Source organism: Falco cherrug, chromosome 1 (assembly GCF_023634085.1).
Source record: "Falco cherrug isolate bFalChe1 chromosome 1, bFalChe1.pri, whole genome shotgun sequence".
Classification (NCBI taxonomy): domain Eukaryota; kingdom Metazoa; phylum Chordata; class Aves; order Falconiformes; family Falconidae; genus Falco; species Falco cherrug.
Window position 1 is genome coordinate 95,921,868 of NC_073697.1, and position 18,749 is coordinate 95,940,616.

At 42.1% G+C, this 18,749-nt stretch overlaps 1 protein-coding gene across 2 annotated transcripts in view; it reads left to right on the forward strand.

The window, feature by feature from the left end:
* The window catches only part of PPTC7 (protein phosphatase targeting COQ7), a 23,324-nt gene continuing 4,575 nt past the window's right edge, over positions 1-18,749 (forward strand). Inside the window, exons 1-6 of one of the 2 annotated variants that reach the window (XM_027801456.2) lie at positions 179-373; positions 5,287-5,419; positions 10,010-10,189; positions 12,947-13,145; positions 15,464-15,587; positions 17,574-17,703. In XM_027801456.2, coding sequence (XP_027657257.1) covers positions 323-373; positions 5,287-5,419; positions 10,010-10,189; positions 12,947-13,145; positions 15,464-15,587; positions 17,574-17,703 — 817 coding nt within the window. In that variant the 5' untranslated portion in view covers positions 179-322. Of the gene's footprint in view, positions 374-5,286; positions 5,420-10,009; positions 10,190-12,946; positions 13,146-15,463; positions 15,588-17,573; positions 17,704-18,749 lie in introns of both variants that reach the window. The other variant, XM_014277792.3, reaches the window with a different exon arrangement.

Below are 18,749 nucleotides of genomic sequence, written 5' to 3' on the forward strand. Positions count from 1 at the left end.
GAGGGGCCGGGCCGAGGAGGGGCAGCGCGGCCCGGCGGGGCTGGGGCTGAGGCGAGCCGGCCGGCGGGCAGGGGAAGGCTGGCGCCCTGCGGCGGGCGCTCGCAGGTCAGGAGGCGGCTGCGCCGGTGGCTCCCCGCGTTCCTGGCGCTGGGCTGCTGGGCGCCCCACGCCATGTTCTCGGTGCTCTCCTATGGCAGGCTGGTGGCCCGGGCAGTCCTGGGCGGCCTCTCGCAGACGGACTCCCGCGACTACAGCTTGGTGACAGCCAGCTGTGGCTTCGGCAAAGATTTCCGCAAGGGCATCCTCAAGAAAGGCATGTGCTATGGGGACGACGCCTGCTTCGTGGCCCGGCACCGGTCGGCAGATGTGCTGGGTGAGTGAGCGCTGCCGGGGCCCTGCTCGCGGCCGCAGACAAAGGAGCCGGTTCCGCCGGTGAATGCCAGCTCCGAGGGCTCTCCCCCTTTATTTTCTTTTATTCCCTTTCCAAAGGAATCCCCTTGCTGCCCTACGACACCCCCCCCGCTACGCCGGGCTGGGGCGGTGTGTGGGGGCCGGGGCCCAGCCCTGCCTCACCTGTGGGTGCCCCCGAGGCCTGGCTCCTGTAGGTCGCTTTCTGCATCGTTTTAAAACCTAACCGAGCCCCCTGTCTGTGTGCTGCATTTCCACAGAAAAAGGTGATGGAAAGGGACACTTCCCGGTCTCGGCGCGTGCTGTGTCCTTGTCAAGTGAAAGGCAAAGTGACATTGAGGCCGGTTTCAAATGTCAAACTTCCAATTTCAGGGTTGGTTCTACCCTGGTGACGCTCTCTGCTGCGGATTCATGTGCGAAATGAACCTCAAGTGTTCAGATTTTTCGAAGTAGTGAATAATTATAGATAATCAATGGCATCTCCAGTTTGTGAGCAGCATTGCTTTTGACAGTGCCTGACCTTTTTCCTCTGTAGTCGAGGTTGAATTTGGCTGACGGACACTCTGCAAAACTTAGTTTTCAAGCAGCTGACAGAAGGAAATTTTCACCACAACTTTGACATTTAAGGAAAAAAAAAAAAATAAAAGCTTCCTCCCCCTGCCCTTTTTTTTTTTTTTACTTTAAAGCTGGTGGGATTGCACTGCAGTATCTCACGGTGTGACGGTGCTTGGTGATTCTTCACAACTCGGTGCTGTCATTGTAACTTGGTTGTCGTTTAATATAGCTGAGATAGTTTTTTGGGAAGCTGTAGCTTGGTGCTAGGTAACAGTTATTGCTGATTATTCTCAAGGGAACTGTTACTCTAAGGGTGATGCTCCTGCTTTCAAGGTGTGGAAAATCGGTCGATGTGTTTTAGATACTCTGCACCCTTTTTGTTGTGCCTGTTCCAGAGAAACTTTTTTCTGTTAGAATTAGCTGTTGGACGACCTTACTTTAACATGTGACTAAGGCTGGCTGCCTCTTAAAGTTCGTACCAGGCCAGCACTGATAAAAAAATGAGCAATCAGTGTTTGCCCATAAGAGAAATGCAGAATCTCCTTTACTTATAGGTGGAGTCTTTGCATGGGGAGGCAGGTAGATTTAGACGCATTTGATCATGTTTAGGGTTTTTTGGCCGTATTTGGTAATTGCCATCTGTGGACTTACAGCTTGGCTTGTCTTCCTGCTGGAATCAACAGAGAATTGCATTTCCAAGTTGATCTTTGCATTAATTTTCATGGCAACTTGAAAACAAACAGAATTACAACTCTGCTTAAGGATCAGACAGCAAAGAAGGCTTCAGATCAGGATGTCTTAAGTACGAAGAAGAAAATAATTTAAATAGAAAAGCAGTTGGTGTTGATGCTTTTTTTTTTCCCCCTGTAAAGCTATTTTCGTGTTAGCTCTTCATTGCTTTTCTAATATACATACCAAAAAGCAAGATCACTGTATGTTCTGCAAACAGTGACGTTCTTGGTGGGTTTTGTTGTGGTCTAACTCCATGCTTTTTCTTCATCTGTGTTCTTAGGTTTACAGACACAGTTTTTTCCTTGTTTCTGCTACTACAATCATCTCTTTGCCCTCTGTTTCTCAACCAGCTCTTCTACACTGCTGCAGAAAGTTTCAGCACTGGTGTTTTCCAGCCCTCAGTTGCTCCTGCTCTTACCACAAATCAGAGGTTCCTGAATGATTTATTTTTTTTTAAAGAGCCTCTTAAGTTTTGTACTAGCTCAATACCTGCCCAGCTCTGCACCTCAGCAAAACTGGCTGAGCTGAGCTGTTCCTGTTCAAGCTTAATTTTTAAGTTAGTAGTGAAGAGGCTCATGTGGTTTCAGCTAAAGTGAACACAACATGCAGTAAGGGCGCTTTTAGACAACAGTAGATTTAAAGCATATCACTTAGTTACTCTGCCCTAGTAGTCATCAGTGACAAAGCCATGCCAGATCATTAATTGAAAATTCTTCCATGCCAGTCTTTTCTAGAACCAATATATGGAAAGCATGCCTGTGTGGGATGGAAATGGGTGTGGTGTAACAGTGAAAGAGCTACTCCCAGCCATTTGGCATGAGTGCTTGGGGATTCATTTCTTAGGTCAAACAAAAGTTGACTAGGCAGCATGTTTATAGCAAATACGAAAATGCTAAACACTGCTTTTGTTACATGTATACTGTATAGTCTAACGGCTAAAATTTAACAGTGTCTTCTAGTCTGTGCTTTATCCTTTCATAGTGTAAGATCAACAGAATGCTTATGAGGATTCATGTTATTTCCAGTCCTCCCTTCATTATTAAAGGCTTGACAAGGCCTGTTACTGCTGTGCTTACATCCCAGACAAAAGTAAAAATAAGACAAAACCCCAGGGATTCATCTTTTAAATTTGCATGTTTTCTTCCCATCCTAAACACAGAGAGAAACCAGAGTGTTTCCTTTGGGATCACTCTGAGGAAAAGGAAATGGCTTTACTACTAATACTAATCTCTGGAGCTTTATAATTCTGGCCTGTGTTTCCTTTTTGCGGCTGCTTGTACCATATTGTACCTTTCTGTATGTTCACTGTCAGTGCCTTGGTTGTCCAGATCCTCAGAATAATCTAATATCTTCTTGACACTTGGTAGATGTTGTGTACTACTTTGTATCTGAAGGCATGCCTGTGTAGCTTTTGAGGACAGAAATACTGTTTTTTCAAAGCTAAAACCCAAAACTCTTCAGAAACTTGACACTTGTTTTTTCCTGCTTAGCATGCAAGAATTTTTAGTGCATGGGGAGCAAAACGCAAATCTTAAAAATCACCTTAAACACTTTTACATTTACATAAGCACTGATCTAACAAAAGTAAACATTGAAGCTTGTTTATAAATTGAGATGTCTCATGCTAGTGATTTTTTTTTTCTTTTGGTAGGATCTGCCTTTTCTTGCTTTTTTTCTGCCTTATCAGGCTTCTGATGTCTTTGCTAGTTTTTTATGGATTTTCCAAGCTGTTGTGTGACTCATAATTGAAACATTGCAGCAACCAATGCGCATCCCGTGACAGCATCACTTATACAATGTCTGTGCTGGGTAGAACTTTGGGTGTAACCAGTGTGACTTGACTAGTCTTCCAAACTATTTCTGTCCCCCAGCAGTAGTAGGAAAAAACTGTCTGGCAGCAGGGTACTGTTTGTCCACTGCAAAGTTTAAAATTTGGCAACTGTTCTATCTGCTGCAAATCTTGATTATTTTTTTTTAATCCCCCTCCCAACTCCCTGGGGGTAGGGGGGAGCAGGGACTGAAAGGAATTGCACTTTATTTGAAAATTGTTTCTCAGCAGCCTACATAGGAGGTACGTAGAAGTCCAGAGTGACAAAGCCCCTGAAATATTGTTAGTCTCGCTGTCATCAAGGGAAGTAAGCTACCAAACCTAAAAGGATTTGCAGATGAAATGTCAAGGTTGTTCTGGCAACTGTAGAGGAGGAAGGGATTCTTACTTTGATGCCTGAAGGTCAATTAAGACTATGTGAAGTGGTTTATTTGGTATCATACCTGTTAAAGAGATTGCTGCCTTATCACAATTGATCACGCTGAAGGAAGCAAGTTGTTTGCTTGCTTCAGAGTAGCCTTTCACCTACTCCACTGGGGCAACTCTGGACCTGTTAGAGGGAGTAAGCAGTTAAGAAAAAAAATCATGTATGTATCTTAGCTTGTAATAGACCAAATGAAATTTTCTTTTTAACATGGGAGCATCAGTACTGTTGTTTGTGGAGAAACTACAGACTGAGAAACATTAACAATCCTGTTCACTGACAGTCTTGTCAATACAACTAATCCCAATGTCAGCAGAGCTGTTCTGAAGTAGCATTGAGTGTAACCTCTTAGAAATGTGGTAGCTCCCTTTCTGAGAATGAAACTTAAATCTTACTATTCTTTACCACAGTTCCTGCAAGGGCATTGCACGCTACATATTCTGATCAGAATTTGCAGTTCAACACTTACTTTAATTTTGAGTGCTGTTGATACTTGGTGGTAGTGGACAGTTTTCCACTCATGCAGATCTTGGCTTGCGCGAAAAGCAGGTTCTGTCAAATCACAGAAGGAAATAAACAAAGCTGAACACAATACAGTAGGTGAGGCTGTAATCATACCTATGTCGCATGAAATGTTGCAGAAATCTCCCGCTGTTTACTTTGGTTCATCCACACTATTAATGTTGTGAGCCTGAGATGTTTCAGGCTGTAAGTAATTTCAGTGCAGCTGGGCTGATGTCTGCCCACGGTACCTACCCCTTTTCATCATTGAAGTGCCAACCACCAGTAGCAGTCCAGCTACGAAAACAAGTTCCTCGGTTGCTCAACACCTTGAGAGATCAAATAGTGACAACTATGTGGGGAGGTTTTTACAAAACTTGCAGAAATAAATGATAGTTTAGCATTCTCCTGTAGCTCCCCAAATCCACTGAGCTATTTCTGAGGCTTAAATACTTAAATAAAATGGGTAAGAGATCTACCTGGTGGTAAAAACCTGTTTCAGGAACAACAGTGTATTGGGGGGGGGGGGGGGGAAGATGGAAGTGCTGCTTTTTCTGGGAAATAGATGCACAATTTAATGTTTTGACTTCCTTGTTCCTCCTTCAGTTTGTTCTTAAGACATCATCGCTCACTTTGCCTCTTGCTTTTTGTTCCTTACAATCACTTAGCCAGTTACTCTTCAGTACCTTTCTGTTTCATGCAAGGGTAGTTTAAGGTTTTCTTCTGAACTTCTAAAATGCACAGTGTGAGTAAGTAACCTTTCCTTTTGTAACTAGTCATCAGTCACACACAATCTGCCTTTAGAGATTTGTATTTAACAAGGCTATTTCTTTGCCAGAACCTGGGGCGCGGGGGCATAGACACCATTTGGTTATACCGTTGTCATCCCGTACCCGCTGCCGGTGAAGCTGCTGGAAGAGTTAGTGCTGGCTTTGAGCATGTGACTTGCTTTGGATGGAGAACATACCTAGGTGTGTGATTTATCTCATTGCTGATAAAACAAGAAATCTTATCAGTTTATTTCAGTTCTGGTATGTTGATGGATACTAGGTGCTGTATTTCAAACGCGTGTAATGCCACTGATAGCTCTTTGTTACCATTGTAGCCTTCTGTATTTGATGCAAAAAAAAAATTCAGTTGCAAATACATCCTTTTGATGTTCTTTTATCAGTGATTCATTGCTACTTCAGGTAAAGAAATTGAAAGTTCAGTAGGATGTGTGGAATGTCTCAGCAGGTTAATTGTGGTCGTATGCAAAAGCAATTCCTGCTGGCACGCTCGTGCCTGCCCAATGCTTCTGTGTGTGATTATTGTTCTCAGCTGACACAACGTTTGAAAGTATCCATCTTTCAAGAGATTTTTGGGACAGGGTCATACGTTTGGGCTCTGACTGTGGGCAGGTTATTTTGTCAGAACTTCCACTCATAATACTATTTATTTTAAACAGCGTTTGATTAATACTGTTGTTTTGTTCTGAACTTTAAGCCTGTTTAGTTCCTGTTTGCTCTGAAGTAGGTAAAACATCTGGATCTGCCCTACAAAAGTGTGTGGTGATAATCACATATTTACCAGTCTTGGCACTGGTGGGCTGTTAACTGGGCTTCTGCAGTTAACCTTATGTGTTCACAGTCAGAACAACTTTGCATTTGCATTTCAACTGTCATTTTATCCCAGGTGCTTTCAGAATTTTGCAATAAACTTCTAACAAGTTTCAGTGCCACTGTCTTCACTTGCTCGGTTTCAGTGCTGCACCATCAGTCACTCGTGCTTTGTCTTAAAACTTCCTTACAGCTCACTCAGAGACATCTTGATACACTGAATCTTCTAAGAAGTTAGAAGGAGCCAGTTTTTGGACTGACACATGCAGCAAGTATTTAATCTGGCAGTAGTATTTGTGTATTTTCCAGCAGAAGGCGATGTAGTGGACTGTTAACTCTCAAAGATTCTGAAAGATCACCGTAATATGGTTAAATACTTGAGAAGCTATTATTCTTTTGAAGTAATTTATTGTGAAATTTTCAATTACTTTATTTACAGTGGTGGTTCGTCCAGCTGCAGGCATTTCACAGTGTCACGCGGACATTTGTGTAATTTCTGCATAGGCTTGAACAAGGAATATTCAAAGAAATGTTCTTGCTATTAAATTTTCTCATTTACTGAATAGCTTAGGAAAAAAATCAACGATTGAGTACGGTTCAATTTCAGCAACTCTTCTGAGCCATGCAGTTTGTCTTAAATACCCTGTGATTCCTGTTTTGTAAGATGGTTATTTTAAGTTAAATGGTGGATACTGGAAGACAATATTTAGTGTGTTACGGTGAAAAGTAAGAAAATGAAAACCTGAGTAATCTTTTTGCTTGTTAAAACAGTAGTTGTTTTGAATATTCACGGGTTTTTTTTGCCTTAGATGACAACAAAGATAATATAAATCAATAGAGCTTGGCATTATTCCTTGGCAGTGATGTTGCCAGTAGCAGTACCTTTGAGTTTTCCTTTAGCGACAAAGGGGAAATGTGCTATTACATAAAACCTAGTCCATTTTTATGAGTTGAGTTTTCAGGTTTTGCTACTTCTGGGGTTTGAAATGTCTCACAAATCATTTTGCTCCTTGTTTGCTGTATGCCAAACATCACAAAGTTTTCTTAAACTTTGTTCCCATTTACATGTCATCGGGTTCAGTAGTGGTTTATTCAGTCTGTTTAAAAGTCACATATTCCTTTCCCATAAAACTGTTTGGTTTTTGTTGAGAATGTAGAATGTAAAGATACTGTTTTTATTTTAAAACCATGCCGAAGGTAGAACAGGATGGCTAAAGATCCTAGGGAATGTAAAAATCCTCTTTTAAGACAAAAACAATAAATGTGGATATTTCCTAGGTGGTGGCACTGTGTAGTACAGAGCTTCTTGAATGTGCTTTGCCTGGGTGCTGCCATTGATCTGGGTGGCTGCAGTAATTCCTGGCATGCTGGAGCAGGAGGAAGCATTTGATTGCTCTGGCAGTGTCCGTGAGCCATGCTTTGGGAGCTAACAAGGTCATTTAGCTTAAATGAACTTACCTATCATCTTTAAGAGATACAGCTTAAAAAAAAAAAGAAAGAAAAAGAGAGGGGAGGGGAAAAAAACCCCAACTCAACAAACCTTTGCAAAAAAACCCACTTTGTCCATTTTGGGCAAGGACAAGAAATAGATATGAGCAGTGGCACACGGGTTGATGAGCTGGTGAGGTGTCATGGAGGTGTTGCAGTGAAAGTGAATGCCGGGGCCTGCTCACGAACGGGATGGTCCTGTTTGCTTCTGTGCCAGTGATGGAGAAGGAATGTACAGCTGTCTTGATTCTTAAGCAGACGAGCTCTTCTCTTAAGTCTGGTACAAAGCTAAGGTGGAGGACCTGTGTATGTGTGGACAGTCTAGAGTGTGATTGTTTTGGAAGGCACTGGCAGAATGTACTTGAAGCTGTTTATAGCTTGCAAAAAGCAGACAGGAAGGCAGACAAAGCCATTTCATGGCTCAAGATGGAGTATGAAGTGTGCTGCCATGATCACGGATTCAGATTTCCTGCCTGGAGTAAGAAATGAGCGAAGAAAAATCAGGTGGCATACTCTTTTATTTTTGCTTTAAATATTGAAGTAGGTTTTGATAATTAACCTTATCAGGTGCTTGCTGTGGTGGCTTTCTTGTACCCAGTGATAATGCTGTAGTGTTTCTGTTTAATATTTCCCAAGAAAACTAGTGCAAAAACAGCTTACTGGTCGCTTGAGGGAACTCTGTAACTTCTGCTGAGCTTGTTTTGTAACCACCTTGGGAGCCAAAATCTTTGGACAGTACTTGTCAAACATTGTGTTTCCATTGCATTAACCCTGTTGTCAGTGAAGCAATGCTGTATTCAGCTAGCAAAGGTACATCTGGATTGTGCTCATCTTCAAGGGAAAAAACAGTCTTGCCTGGTAACATCATGTAAAGCAAGAACCATCATCTGAACTGAAGCTTAGTTTGTGTTTCAAGTTCAAGATCTAGAACTTTTCCATGATCTCTTATTCTAGACTTGCCTGCCTGGCAGCGGAAAGCAAAGGGTTAATCCAATATTAACCTGGAGTTGCGTGACCTGTAAAGAGAGGATTAGTTTGCTCTTGAAGAAACCAGAAAAGGGGTTTCTGAGAATGCCAGGGTTGCTTTTGCAGTAGCTTCTTCCCAAGGTCTGGTGTGAAGAGGGGGATACGAGGATCTGCATTTCTCTAACTTTCTTCTAAGAAAGCAAAGGGACAAAGCAGGTGTCTAAAAGGTTGTGCACTATTTTTGGGAGAAATCTGATTAATGTTGATAGGCTGCTCAGAATCTGGCTATAACCTCCTGTCAGATTATAGTTCGTGCCAAGGTCGGCTCTAAACCTTCCGTCTCAGTTTCAGATGGTGTCTGATGTGAAGGGCATTTGTAGATGAGGCAAACTTACCTTCTCGGTCAAATTTTTGTGCGTTTGCTAAGTGGCAATTTTTCCAAGGAGACTGCTGTTCTTCAGCACAGTCTGGGCTCGTGAAATTGGCTCGTTGTGCTTTTATCACGAATGTTGTTTTAGCTTTATTATGTTACAGAAGCTTGTGCTTGAAATGGTTAGTCCCTCACATGCTGAGGATCAAAAAGATTTTTGGAACAATTTCCAAGTAGAAATAGTTTTATCTGGTAAACAATACCTTCAGACAGTATTTTACTTCTATCGTTGAGGCCAGGTGAGGAAGTTCAAAACACTTCAGCCAGATGGCTGGCAGAGTATTGCTTTGGCTGCCCGTCTCCCTCTAACCACCTCCCTTTTCTATGTGCATCTTTGCTGTTTGCCTCTATGGTTGCTCAGAAGCTTCCCAAGCTTTGGTGGACCTGGTCTGGTTTTCTTGTATCTAGGTTGTTTTGAATGACTGAAAATTGACTGGATTGTCATCAGGTTTCATTCTCTTGCTTGGCTGCAGCTGTAAGCCACAGCCCTTGGAAGGGGTAGGCCCCAGCATTGTGTTGGTTACATGTTTTTTTTTGAACACACTTTCTGTAGAAACTAAATTTTCATTTTAAAACTTATATTATCAGATAGAAAGTGTTAGCCTTAATATGAGCAGGGAGCTTGAGAAAGAAGACTTTGGCCACTGAATAGTGGGAAGAGTTTCTTTGTAATTTCTATACTAGTTAAAATCTTAACAGCCATCGTATTTAAAAATAATAAAAATTCTTCCTTTTTAATGGGCCAATCAAAGGTTAATGTGGTTGAACCCCTTTCTCCCTCAAATCCCCCCTTTCTTGTTCTCTAGTGAAGTTGTCCTCCTCACAGAGTCCTCGGTAGTAGACTTTTACCCTCTTTTCAGAAATTCAGATTATACTTAGAGATTCATTCAGGAGCTGATGTCAGAAGTTACCTTACAAATGCTTAGATTTTTTTTTTCCTTAATCAAAAATGCTTTTCAAGCAGATGCTATATCCTACTTTTTAGTTGCTGAATATCTTTTAAGTGATGTCAAAAATAAACCCCCTTGTTTTGGAAACCATTTCTGTTCGTATAACTCTTGTTTTCTGTTTTCTTCTAGGGGTAGCAGATGGTGTAGGTGGCTGGAGAGACTATGGGGTTGACCCTTCTCAGTTCTCAGGGACTCTAATGCGAACATGTGAACGTTTAGTAAAAGAAGGACGGTTTGTACCAAGTAATCCTGTTGGGATTCTCACCGCAGGTTATTGTGAGCTGCTGCAGAACAAAGTACCTTTGCTTGGTAAGAGAGCAAAAATGTATAGACTGGGTCTGTGTTGTCTGTTACCTAGACATATACTTAGCCAAGGTTGCTTAAATCTATTGCCAGCTTCTACAACAAATTTGCAGGCGGTTATCTTCTCTTAATTAACCAAAACCCCATAGAAATGTAGTTGTCTTGGTAGCATCCTTATTGTGTGTGTTTGAGTGAGTGTGTGTGTGTACACATATATGTATATAACAAAATAAAAGGCAAACAGCCTTTATGTGTGAAGGGTGGTAATTTACCAGTGCTTGCAAAGAATTTGCAAAATGAGTTCTGCAGTAGAACACGCTATGGCATGTGCGCTCATGCTCTGTGACACATGTATAAATAACTGTTCTCTGATGGAAACTCCTAATGGCTGATTGTGGCTTTTTGCTTAAGCTATGTGAGCAAAAACATTTTCTGACGATAGCTGGATGCAGTTCTGCTCGTTCCATCCCTTACTGCTCCTCTTGCCTTTTATGTCCAATGAACTTTAACCTAATTGGTTGATTGAAGTAGTTTGTATCATACTATCACTGGTACCTTATATTATTTTTATAATTATTGGGCAGGGTGTGTGTGTGTGTCATTGCAGATTTTTTTTTTTTTTTAAAGGAAACTAAAGTAGATGCTTAGCATATCTTGTGTCAAACTTGATTTTAGACAGGGCATCCAGCTGCCCTGGGAGTGGTGAGCAGATACGAGAGGCAATGCTTGGCCTCAGCTGACAACCTTGAAAGCAGAGTACTTTTTTAAAGGGCATGTGACCTCTTATGCACCAAGAAAGTGTTACCCTGCATGCTATGCATGCTTCTCACCTGACCTTAAACTTCTATGCCAGAAGAGTGCTGTGTAAGCTATATTTAACTTGTCTGCTGAGCTTTGGAACAGATGTTCTTGCATTATATGCTGAAAGAATAGGTTTGAACCTCAGACGTGACCTTAAGTATCACTAAAATAGCAGTGGCCGTTAATTACATTAGGATTTTGCATGTTTAATAGTGCTTATTTGTGCAAAGCAGATGTAGCTGTAAGTGATCTACAAAGTGGGCCACTGGTGAGAGCTCTCACAACAGCTTTGTAGACACAGGCAGCCCTGCGTGGCTTGACCTTTTGAATTCTGAAAAGCAGCATATGCTGAGTCACAAGATCTGCATTCCACACATGGCCTCCTAGTTACACTCTGCTAATAGAGTTAGAATTTGAAACTAATGATCCTTAGTGTTTCTCCTTCAACAGAGAACAGTGTTTTTAGAAGTAGAAATAAACCCCTGGAATTACCACAGCAGTGAGCATTTGGAGTTTATTTAAAATAAAGTGAAGGGAGAGGACTTCATTAAGGAGGATTCATTAGGCAATAAGTTTTCCCAGCTGTTGTGCTTCAGGTCTTGATACTTGGTTCATCACAATTGCATCTAGCAAGTGTTTTGGAGCAAAACTGAAATGGGAGGAAACTGTCCCATTTATTTAAACACTATTCTTGTATTGCAGAACTATCTTGGATGCTGTCACATATAAAATCTGATTTTTTTCCGAAGATACTGCTTTGACTTACCATACAGTAAGAGTGGAGAAGGTCCTGTAGATCCACTAGAGGACAAATTCAGTACAAGCGTATTGCAGGGAACTCCCTATATTGGGAAGGGGAAGCATCTGGAATAGGTGATGCCTAGAGCCAGCTGGACTTCTGCACCAGCAGGCCTGACTGTAAGCTTAGCTTTTGCAAGCTTGTGGTCTGTCCAACATGTAGCTGTGCTTGGAAGCTCCTACTGGAAGAACCTTAGGATAGGAGATAAAGGTTGTTCACCAGCCAGTGATATAGGGACTTAACGTTAGAGGCAGGAAGAAATGCTTTAGCTGTATTTCACCCTCTTCAGCAATGAAAGTTCCTGATGTGCTGTCCTATTCGCAGGAACGAAGTGATTGCCATTTGCTGTGAGGGGCTTAGTCTGTGGGTGGGTATCTTTGCAGGACAGTTATTTTTGTGGCTTGCAACCAAGCACAGTTGGTGGCTACTGCTTAGCGAGTGAATCAAGAATGCCTAAGTGCCCTCAAGCACAGCTGGGATAGTTCTGAGCATGGTTCACAAGTAGATATGTTTCTGTTCTGTCTGTCTTTAACTTGGAATAGTATTTGTCTCTGAAACATGTTTTCTTTAAACTTGTGAAGTTAGTATCCTGAAGATGGGACAGGATTATTACTTTTTAAAATAGAAAGATAGCTCTACAGAGCCATATGATAAAGAAAAGTGTTCTAATGCTCTGACGAGAGTAATGCAATATTACCTAATACTTAATTGCAAGCAGTTCTTTACTTAACATGGTTTATTTACAGCTGATGAGTGAAACTGTGTGGAGAGCACCTAGCATTGTATGGATGCTACTAGAATTCTATTATCTCAATGATTTTGGAATTTCAGTATTTTATGTGACTTCTGTAAATCCAGTCCTATAGCAGAATGTGCTGACATACGGTGGGATGGAAAACTGTAAATAAAGTGGAACAAAACAGGTATTTGTCAGCATAATGTGTTTACCAAAATCAAAGCAGGAAAAGTGAGTTCTGTACAAAAATCATAGTTTGTGTTGCAAAGTTTCTAGCATTTTGCTACCTTCAGTGTATATTAATTTTGGTGTTACTATTTCCACTTCCTCTGATTTGTAAGCTTTGAAAAATTGACTATGAATCAAATGGATGGAAGAGCAAGCAATTTCTCTAAGGCTAACTCCAGTTACCGTATTCCTTTTCCAGGAAGCAGTACTGCTTGTATAGTAGTTCTGGACAGAACAAGTCATCGTTTACATACAGCCAACTTGGGAGATTCTGGATTTTTGGTAGTCAGAGGAGGAGAAGTAGTACATCGATCTGATGAGCAGCAGCATTACTTCAACACTCCGTTCCAGCTGTCAATAGCTCCACCAGAAGCAGAAGGGGTTGTCTTAAGTGACAGGTAAGGTGGGAAAGGAACTTAAATTTTTAATCTGTATATGTGATCAGCTCCCAAAAGGTTGCAGTTTTGCTGCTGCAGTGCTCATTGTATAGCACAGCGTAGCACGTGGGATTTAGGCATTTATCCAACCAAAGGGTCTTATACCTGTCCCCCCTCCTGTCTTTAGGTAACGTGAACATTTCTCACCTTGTACTTGACAAACTTTGTCCACCGTTGCCCAGTCTGTATTTATTGGGCTAATGATTATTCATTCATGACGGCATATCCCCTTAGTCTGTGGCATGCACTCGGCGTGTTCTGATCTGTGGAAAGATGTAACTCAGTAAAGCTGCTGTAATAAGCCTGGAGCTGGTATATGCGCTGGTCGTCTTGCGCGAGTGGCTTGTCTTACCAGCAGCTTTCATTCCCAGTCCCTGTCTGTACTCTCTTGGGACTGGTTTGGAGTACGCTAATTTAGATATCTTGGCAGCAAGGTAGCGAGTACTTGAAGAATAGAGCAGAGGGACATGTGACACTTAACTCGTGTTTCCAAATAGCTGTGTTTCCCGTGGCATATTGTATTTGACCAAGACGAGCAAAAAAACTGGTTGGCAGAACACCAAGCTGGGAAACGAGAGTTTTAGGGAAAGGACAATCTGTTCGCAGAAATGAGTTGTTTCAAAGGCAGACTTGTACTTGTGTCTTCCCCTAAGAATGTCAGGCTGATGCATCCTCTGACTTTGTGAAGCCTTGCCAGTCATATGAAATTAAAAACAACCCCCAAAACCAGCTTTCAAATAAGTATTAAAATACAGCCCTCAAATAATGGTTATACACTTATTAAAGTGATATCCCTCATCTGAATACAGGAAGATAAGTGGGTCTTCGAAGAGTGACCATAGTCTGCAGGGAGTGCAGTAGGCACGTGAAGTTTTTGATAGGCTTGGACTCCATGATCCTAAGGGTCTTGTCCAATCTGAATGATTCTGTGATTCTATGAAATATTACAGCCGACGCAGTAATGGTTATGACTTTAATGCCAAAATAGCTCTTCTTGAAAATGTTGGTTAAGTTGTTGAAACTCTTGACCATTCTTGCATGTGTTTTTATTACTTCATCATAAGACTACAGAGAGGAAGCTAGGGTAGAACTCTGAAATTAGAACCCTTAACTAATTTAACCTTTTAATTAGACTAAAATTAAATGATTGATTGGAATTCCAGAGCAGTAAAAATCTTAATTTTTCTGAGATTCTGTGTCATCCATGGGAAAACAAAAACCAAAAAGCAGAAGGATAATTGATAATGTCCAGTGGAAGTCAGGAAAGCAAAGCAATCTGAGTCATCACATAATAAAGAAAGCACAAGATAAATGAGCTCCCACACTTCAATTCTGAATCATGATTATAGCTTTCTGGCTAGTTTCTGCACTGTTCTTGACGTTAATTAGTACTCATGCGTGTTGTCTAAATGCTTCTCCAGTACTTTTTTTTAATTTCATTTGTTGTCCCAGTTAAATGTTAGATTTGGCTATATATGAGAATAGGCAGGCAATCTTAACTCCATTAACCTTCCTGAAGCTACAAATCAGTTGAGCAAAGTAGCTCTTCTGGTCATTGGCATGGTCAGATGGCACGGCATGCAGTAGTTTCTCCCTTTTAAAGACCCCTGAAGAACCTTTACAAGTGAAGCATTTGTCATTAAGCTGCTTCTGAGACTCGGAGTTTGCAGCAATATTTGTGGCCAAAACAGATATTTTTCTCCTCCTGGTATTGTGTAATGTATTAGACAGAAGTAGACCAACCAGCTGTGGTCTCCTGGTGGCGATTTCCAGACATGTTTCATATTCCATTGCATTAGAAAGTGATTCAGAATCCTGAAGTGTTTTGGCCAGTCCTGTTATGAATTGTCCTTTCAAGTATAGCTTTTTTACATATTTAGGATGAGTGAGAAGGAAGCCCTGAGCCACCATTCTACTTAATGGTTTCCATGGAGATACACTTGTGAAGCAGATTAGTTTGCAGGGTTGTTCATCTGGGAATTGTAAATGCAAATCCTTTGTGTAATAGCTGGAACATTACCTGTTTGCAATCACAGTTCTTCTGTTGTAGCTTTCTTGACAAGCCATCCTGGTGAAAAAAGCTCCACGGTTAGCGATTATTTCTTTTCTTTTGCAGAAAAACACCTAACAGTGGTGAATTACAAAAGCTGTTGATGTGCTTGTTTGACATTGCTTGGTGTCTTGGTGAAAGCTGGTCCTTTTCTTTAAGATATCTGTAACTTGTACAGCCCCGATGCTGCTGGGGTCATTTTCTTTTAACATATCTGTAATCTTCACAGCCCCGATGCTGCTGATAGTACCTCTTTTGATGTCCAGCTGGGAGACATTATTTTGACTGCCACAGACGGACTGTTTGACAACATGCCTGACTACATGATTCTGCAGGAGTTAAAAAAGCTGAAGGTGAGCGTGTGTATTCTGTGTCACATCTTTTGTGCTGGTTCTCCCTTATAGTTACTGCCATTACTCTTTAGGCATGTAACTTTTGTATTTTATAGAAAAGATCCAACACAAAGCGCTGCCGTTTGAGCAGCTTTCCAGTTTCAGACATTTCAGGTGTAAGCAGCAGGAAGGAGTGCCGACCCCACAGCGCTCTCTTGGCTCTGCACAGGGCTGAATCCAGAAGCAGCAGCTCAGGGATAAGTGTCCCGAGTGGCAGCTGGTCCCGTGTCACTAACGAGGGAGGGGAAAGAGGGAGATCATCAGTAGCAGGCACTGCCCTTGGCCAGCTGCTCGCACACACTGTATTTGATCTGTCTTTGCAGGTTGTAGATAATATATGTGAAAAATACAGCATTCTCTCATGGGTTAGTTGAAGGATTGAGCTGTGTACTTAAAAATAATTTGAAGCTTTTCTGAAGGGTTATAAACTAGTAATTCTAAAGTAGTATGGGCTGTCAGAATTGCAGGTTGTGTGCACGCCTGAAAATCTTTAATGTTCTGCAAAAAAAATTTCCTGGCCCTTTTTCCAAGTTAGTGACCACAAATGCTCTTTTTTAAATAATGTATTAAAATATTTTAATTTGGATGAGAACACTTAGCTTAAGGCTATTTACCTACAAAAAGGAAAGTGTGCTTAGGAGATATCAATATGTATAACCTCCTGAGGAAACTGTTTTGTTATGAAATGCAAATATGGTTAACATGTAGAATTATAGTGCAGTGTTTAAAAAAATTTGCGTGCTCTTACCCTGTAGCTACAGAACAGAAAGGTGGTGTCAGACAGAGACTGGGTCCTTAGAGACAACATGTCTGAGAGGCCTGGGCGCATCAGGCAGGCTCTTATTTCCCCCTCTCTGCATTCCCCATGATAGCTCTCCCCTCTTCCCTGTGCATAATTTGGTCTGAAATGGAAGATGTGAGCACAGGCTGTCACAGAGGCTTTAATCTGGTTAGCAAAGGTGCTGACAGCACTGAAGGTGTAACAGCTAGGGCTGGGGGGCTGGTCGCTGCCCGCAGGGCTGTTGCTGATGCTGTAGCCAGCTCACACCTCTTGTCGGCTGTACTCCCCCCTTCCTTGTCCTGGTTAGGGGGTAAGGTTAGGGAGGGGGTAAGGTTGGCCTGGGAGCACACTGGGGTTGGAATTCCCGTGTGGAAGAAAGTTGAGCTCCACCTTTCGGTGTGTTTGGGAAAGGCACTAAAGTTCCCCGTGAGGTTCAGCCAGAAGTTAATGATGTAAATGCCTGCTAATTCCCCAGACTGCAGGGAAGACTCTTCAAATGACAAGGCATTTTAAAATAGTTACAAACCGAAAGAGCAGCGGTTGTCCTGTTATGTTGGGTTGAGTAAGAAAAGTCTTGGAATAAAGCAGCAGAGTTACTGAAATGGGGAAAAAAAAATGGCTCTCAAATGCTGCGGTCTATAGAAAGTTTGCCTGCTCAATACGGGTTTTTTCCCATGTGATTTTTAAAGTGCCCGGTCTCCCCAAGTGTGCTGTTGGCAGTTTGGGTATGAGGGTCAGAGAAGAGAGACTTCTCATTCAGGGTAAAATGCAATTGCTTCAGCAGAGCCTGCTTTGTGCGGGAAGGATGGGTCTTTCAGTGTGAACTGCTAGCACAGCTATCAAATAACCCGTTTCCTTCAGGTCTCTTTATGTGGAATATTCGTCTTCTAAGTTTTTAAATTCTGTAAGTCCTCCAAAAGCAAGTCTTGGAGCTGCTGGTAGGGAACAGAAGCCTGGACCTCAGTTGTGCAGATTTGCAGTTCTAACCCAAATTTACAAAGCCTGAAAGGTGGTGAGGGTTCAGTTTGGAAGAGAGAATGGTAGCTACTGCCCTAATCTGTGAGAGAGATGTCTGGCAGTCAGGGATCTCCAAACTGACATGCATCAGCAAAACAATGACCAGTGGACTTTCTTTCAAGAATAAACATTTTTCCTCGTTCATTTAGAACTCCAACTATGAGAGTATACAGCAGACTGCAAGAAGCATCGCTGAGCAAGCTCATGAGCTGGCATATGATCCCACTTACATGTCGCCGTTTGCACAGTTTGCATGTGACAATGGATTGAATGTGAGAGGTAAGAAGATAATTTTTTTTCCCCCCCCCACCCTCCTCCTCCCACTCCTGCTATCTCTGAGAAATCTTAAGCAAAGTGAAGTTCTGTTGTTGCAAAATCTGATAGGAAAACTGTGTTAAGAAATGCGGTTGGCAGTAGAGCGCCAAGCCAGCGCACCAGGTTTGGCAAGGACCCCAGCTCCTGACACAGGTCATCCCAGGCCCCGGCTGGTCGGAAGCCTCCTGTGGGGAAGCAGCTGGAACACAGAGAACACAGCACTCTGATTTTTAAATTTTTTTTTTCCTCTAATATGTATGCTCCTGCCCCAGGAATCCTGCCTGATACAAGTTATCCAGGTTCTTGGAGAGAGAGCTGTACTTGACTTGTTCCTTGGATTCGATGGCGTGGGTGGCTTTTTCTGTTTGTTTTTTTTTGTGGTTGGTTGGGTGGTGGTGGGGGGGTGTTGGGGTGTTTTTTTGGTTTGGTTTGTTTTTTTAAGGTCTTCTATTATTGATGCGTTTTAGCCAGGATTTTGCCCACCCTTCAGTGGGTTTGAGGTAATTTTGGTCAAAATTTCTGACCCTTGTACCATTAGCATCCCTGTCCTCTCTGTTGGTTCTACTTCCCATGCTTTAGAAGGATGCTAACACCTGGCAGAGTCCAGAGTCCTATCAAACACGTTTTCTTCTTTTAATAAATAAGTATCATTCTGCTAGTAAAGATGTTCTCATTATCCCTCTGTCAGGAGGGCAGAAGTCCCTGCAGGACCCTTAAGTGTCTTTCCTCAGGGTAGAGACAATAGGTGTAAAGCTTGGGCTCCATGTTGCTGCAAAGCTCCGTCTTTCAGTGATGAAACTGCTGATCTCCTGAGCCCAGAGGGCTGCTGTGCCTTCTTGCGTAACGAAATAGCTCTTCTCCAAGCTGTTTCTCTAGGGTTTGAGTATCTTGCTCTAGCTGTTGAGGTTTGAAAAGTGACAACTAAGTGCGTTAAGTAGCTTTTGGGAATACAGTGCTGGAGAAGATGCTAAAGATGTGTATGATTTACGGTAGAAATTCCTGAGAAGATA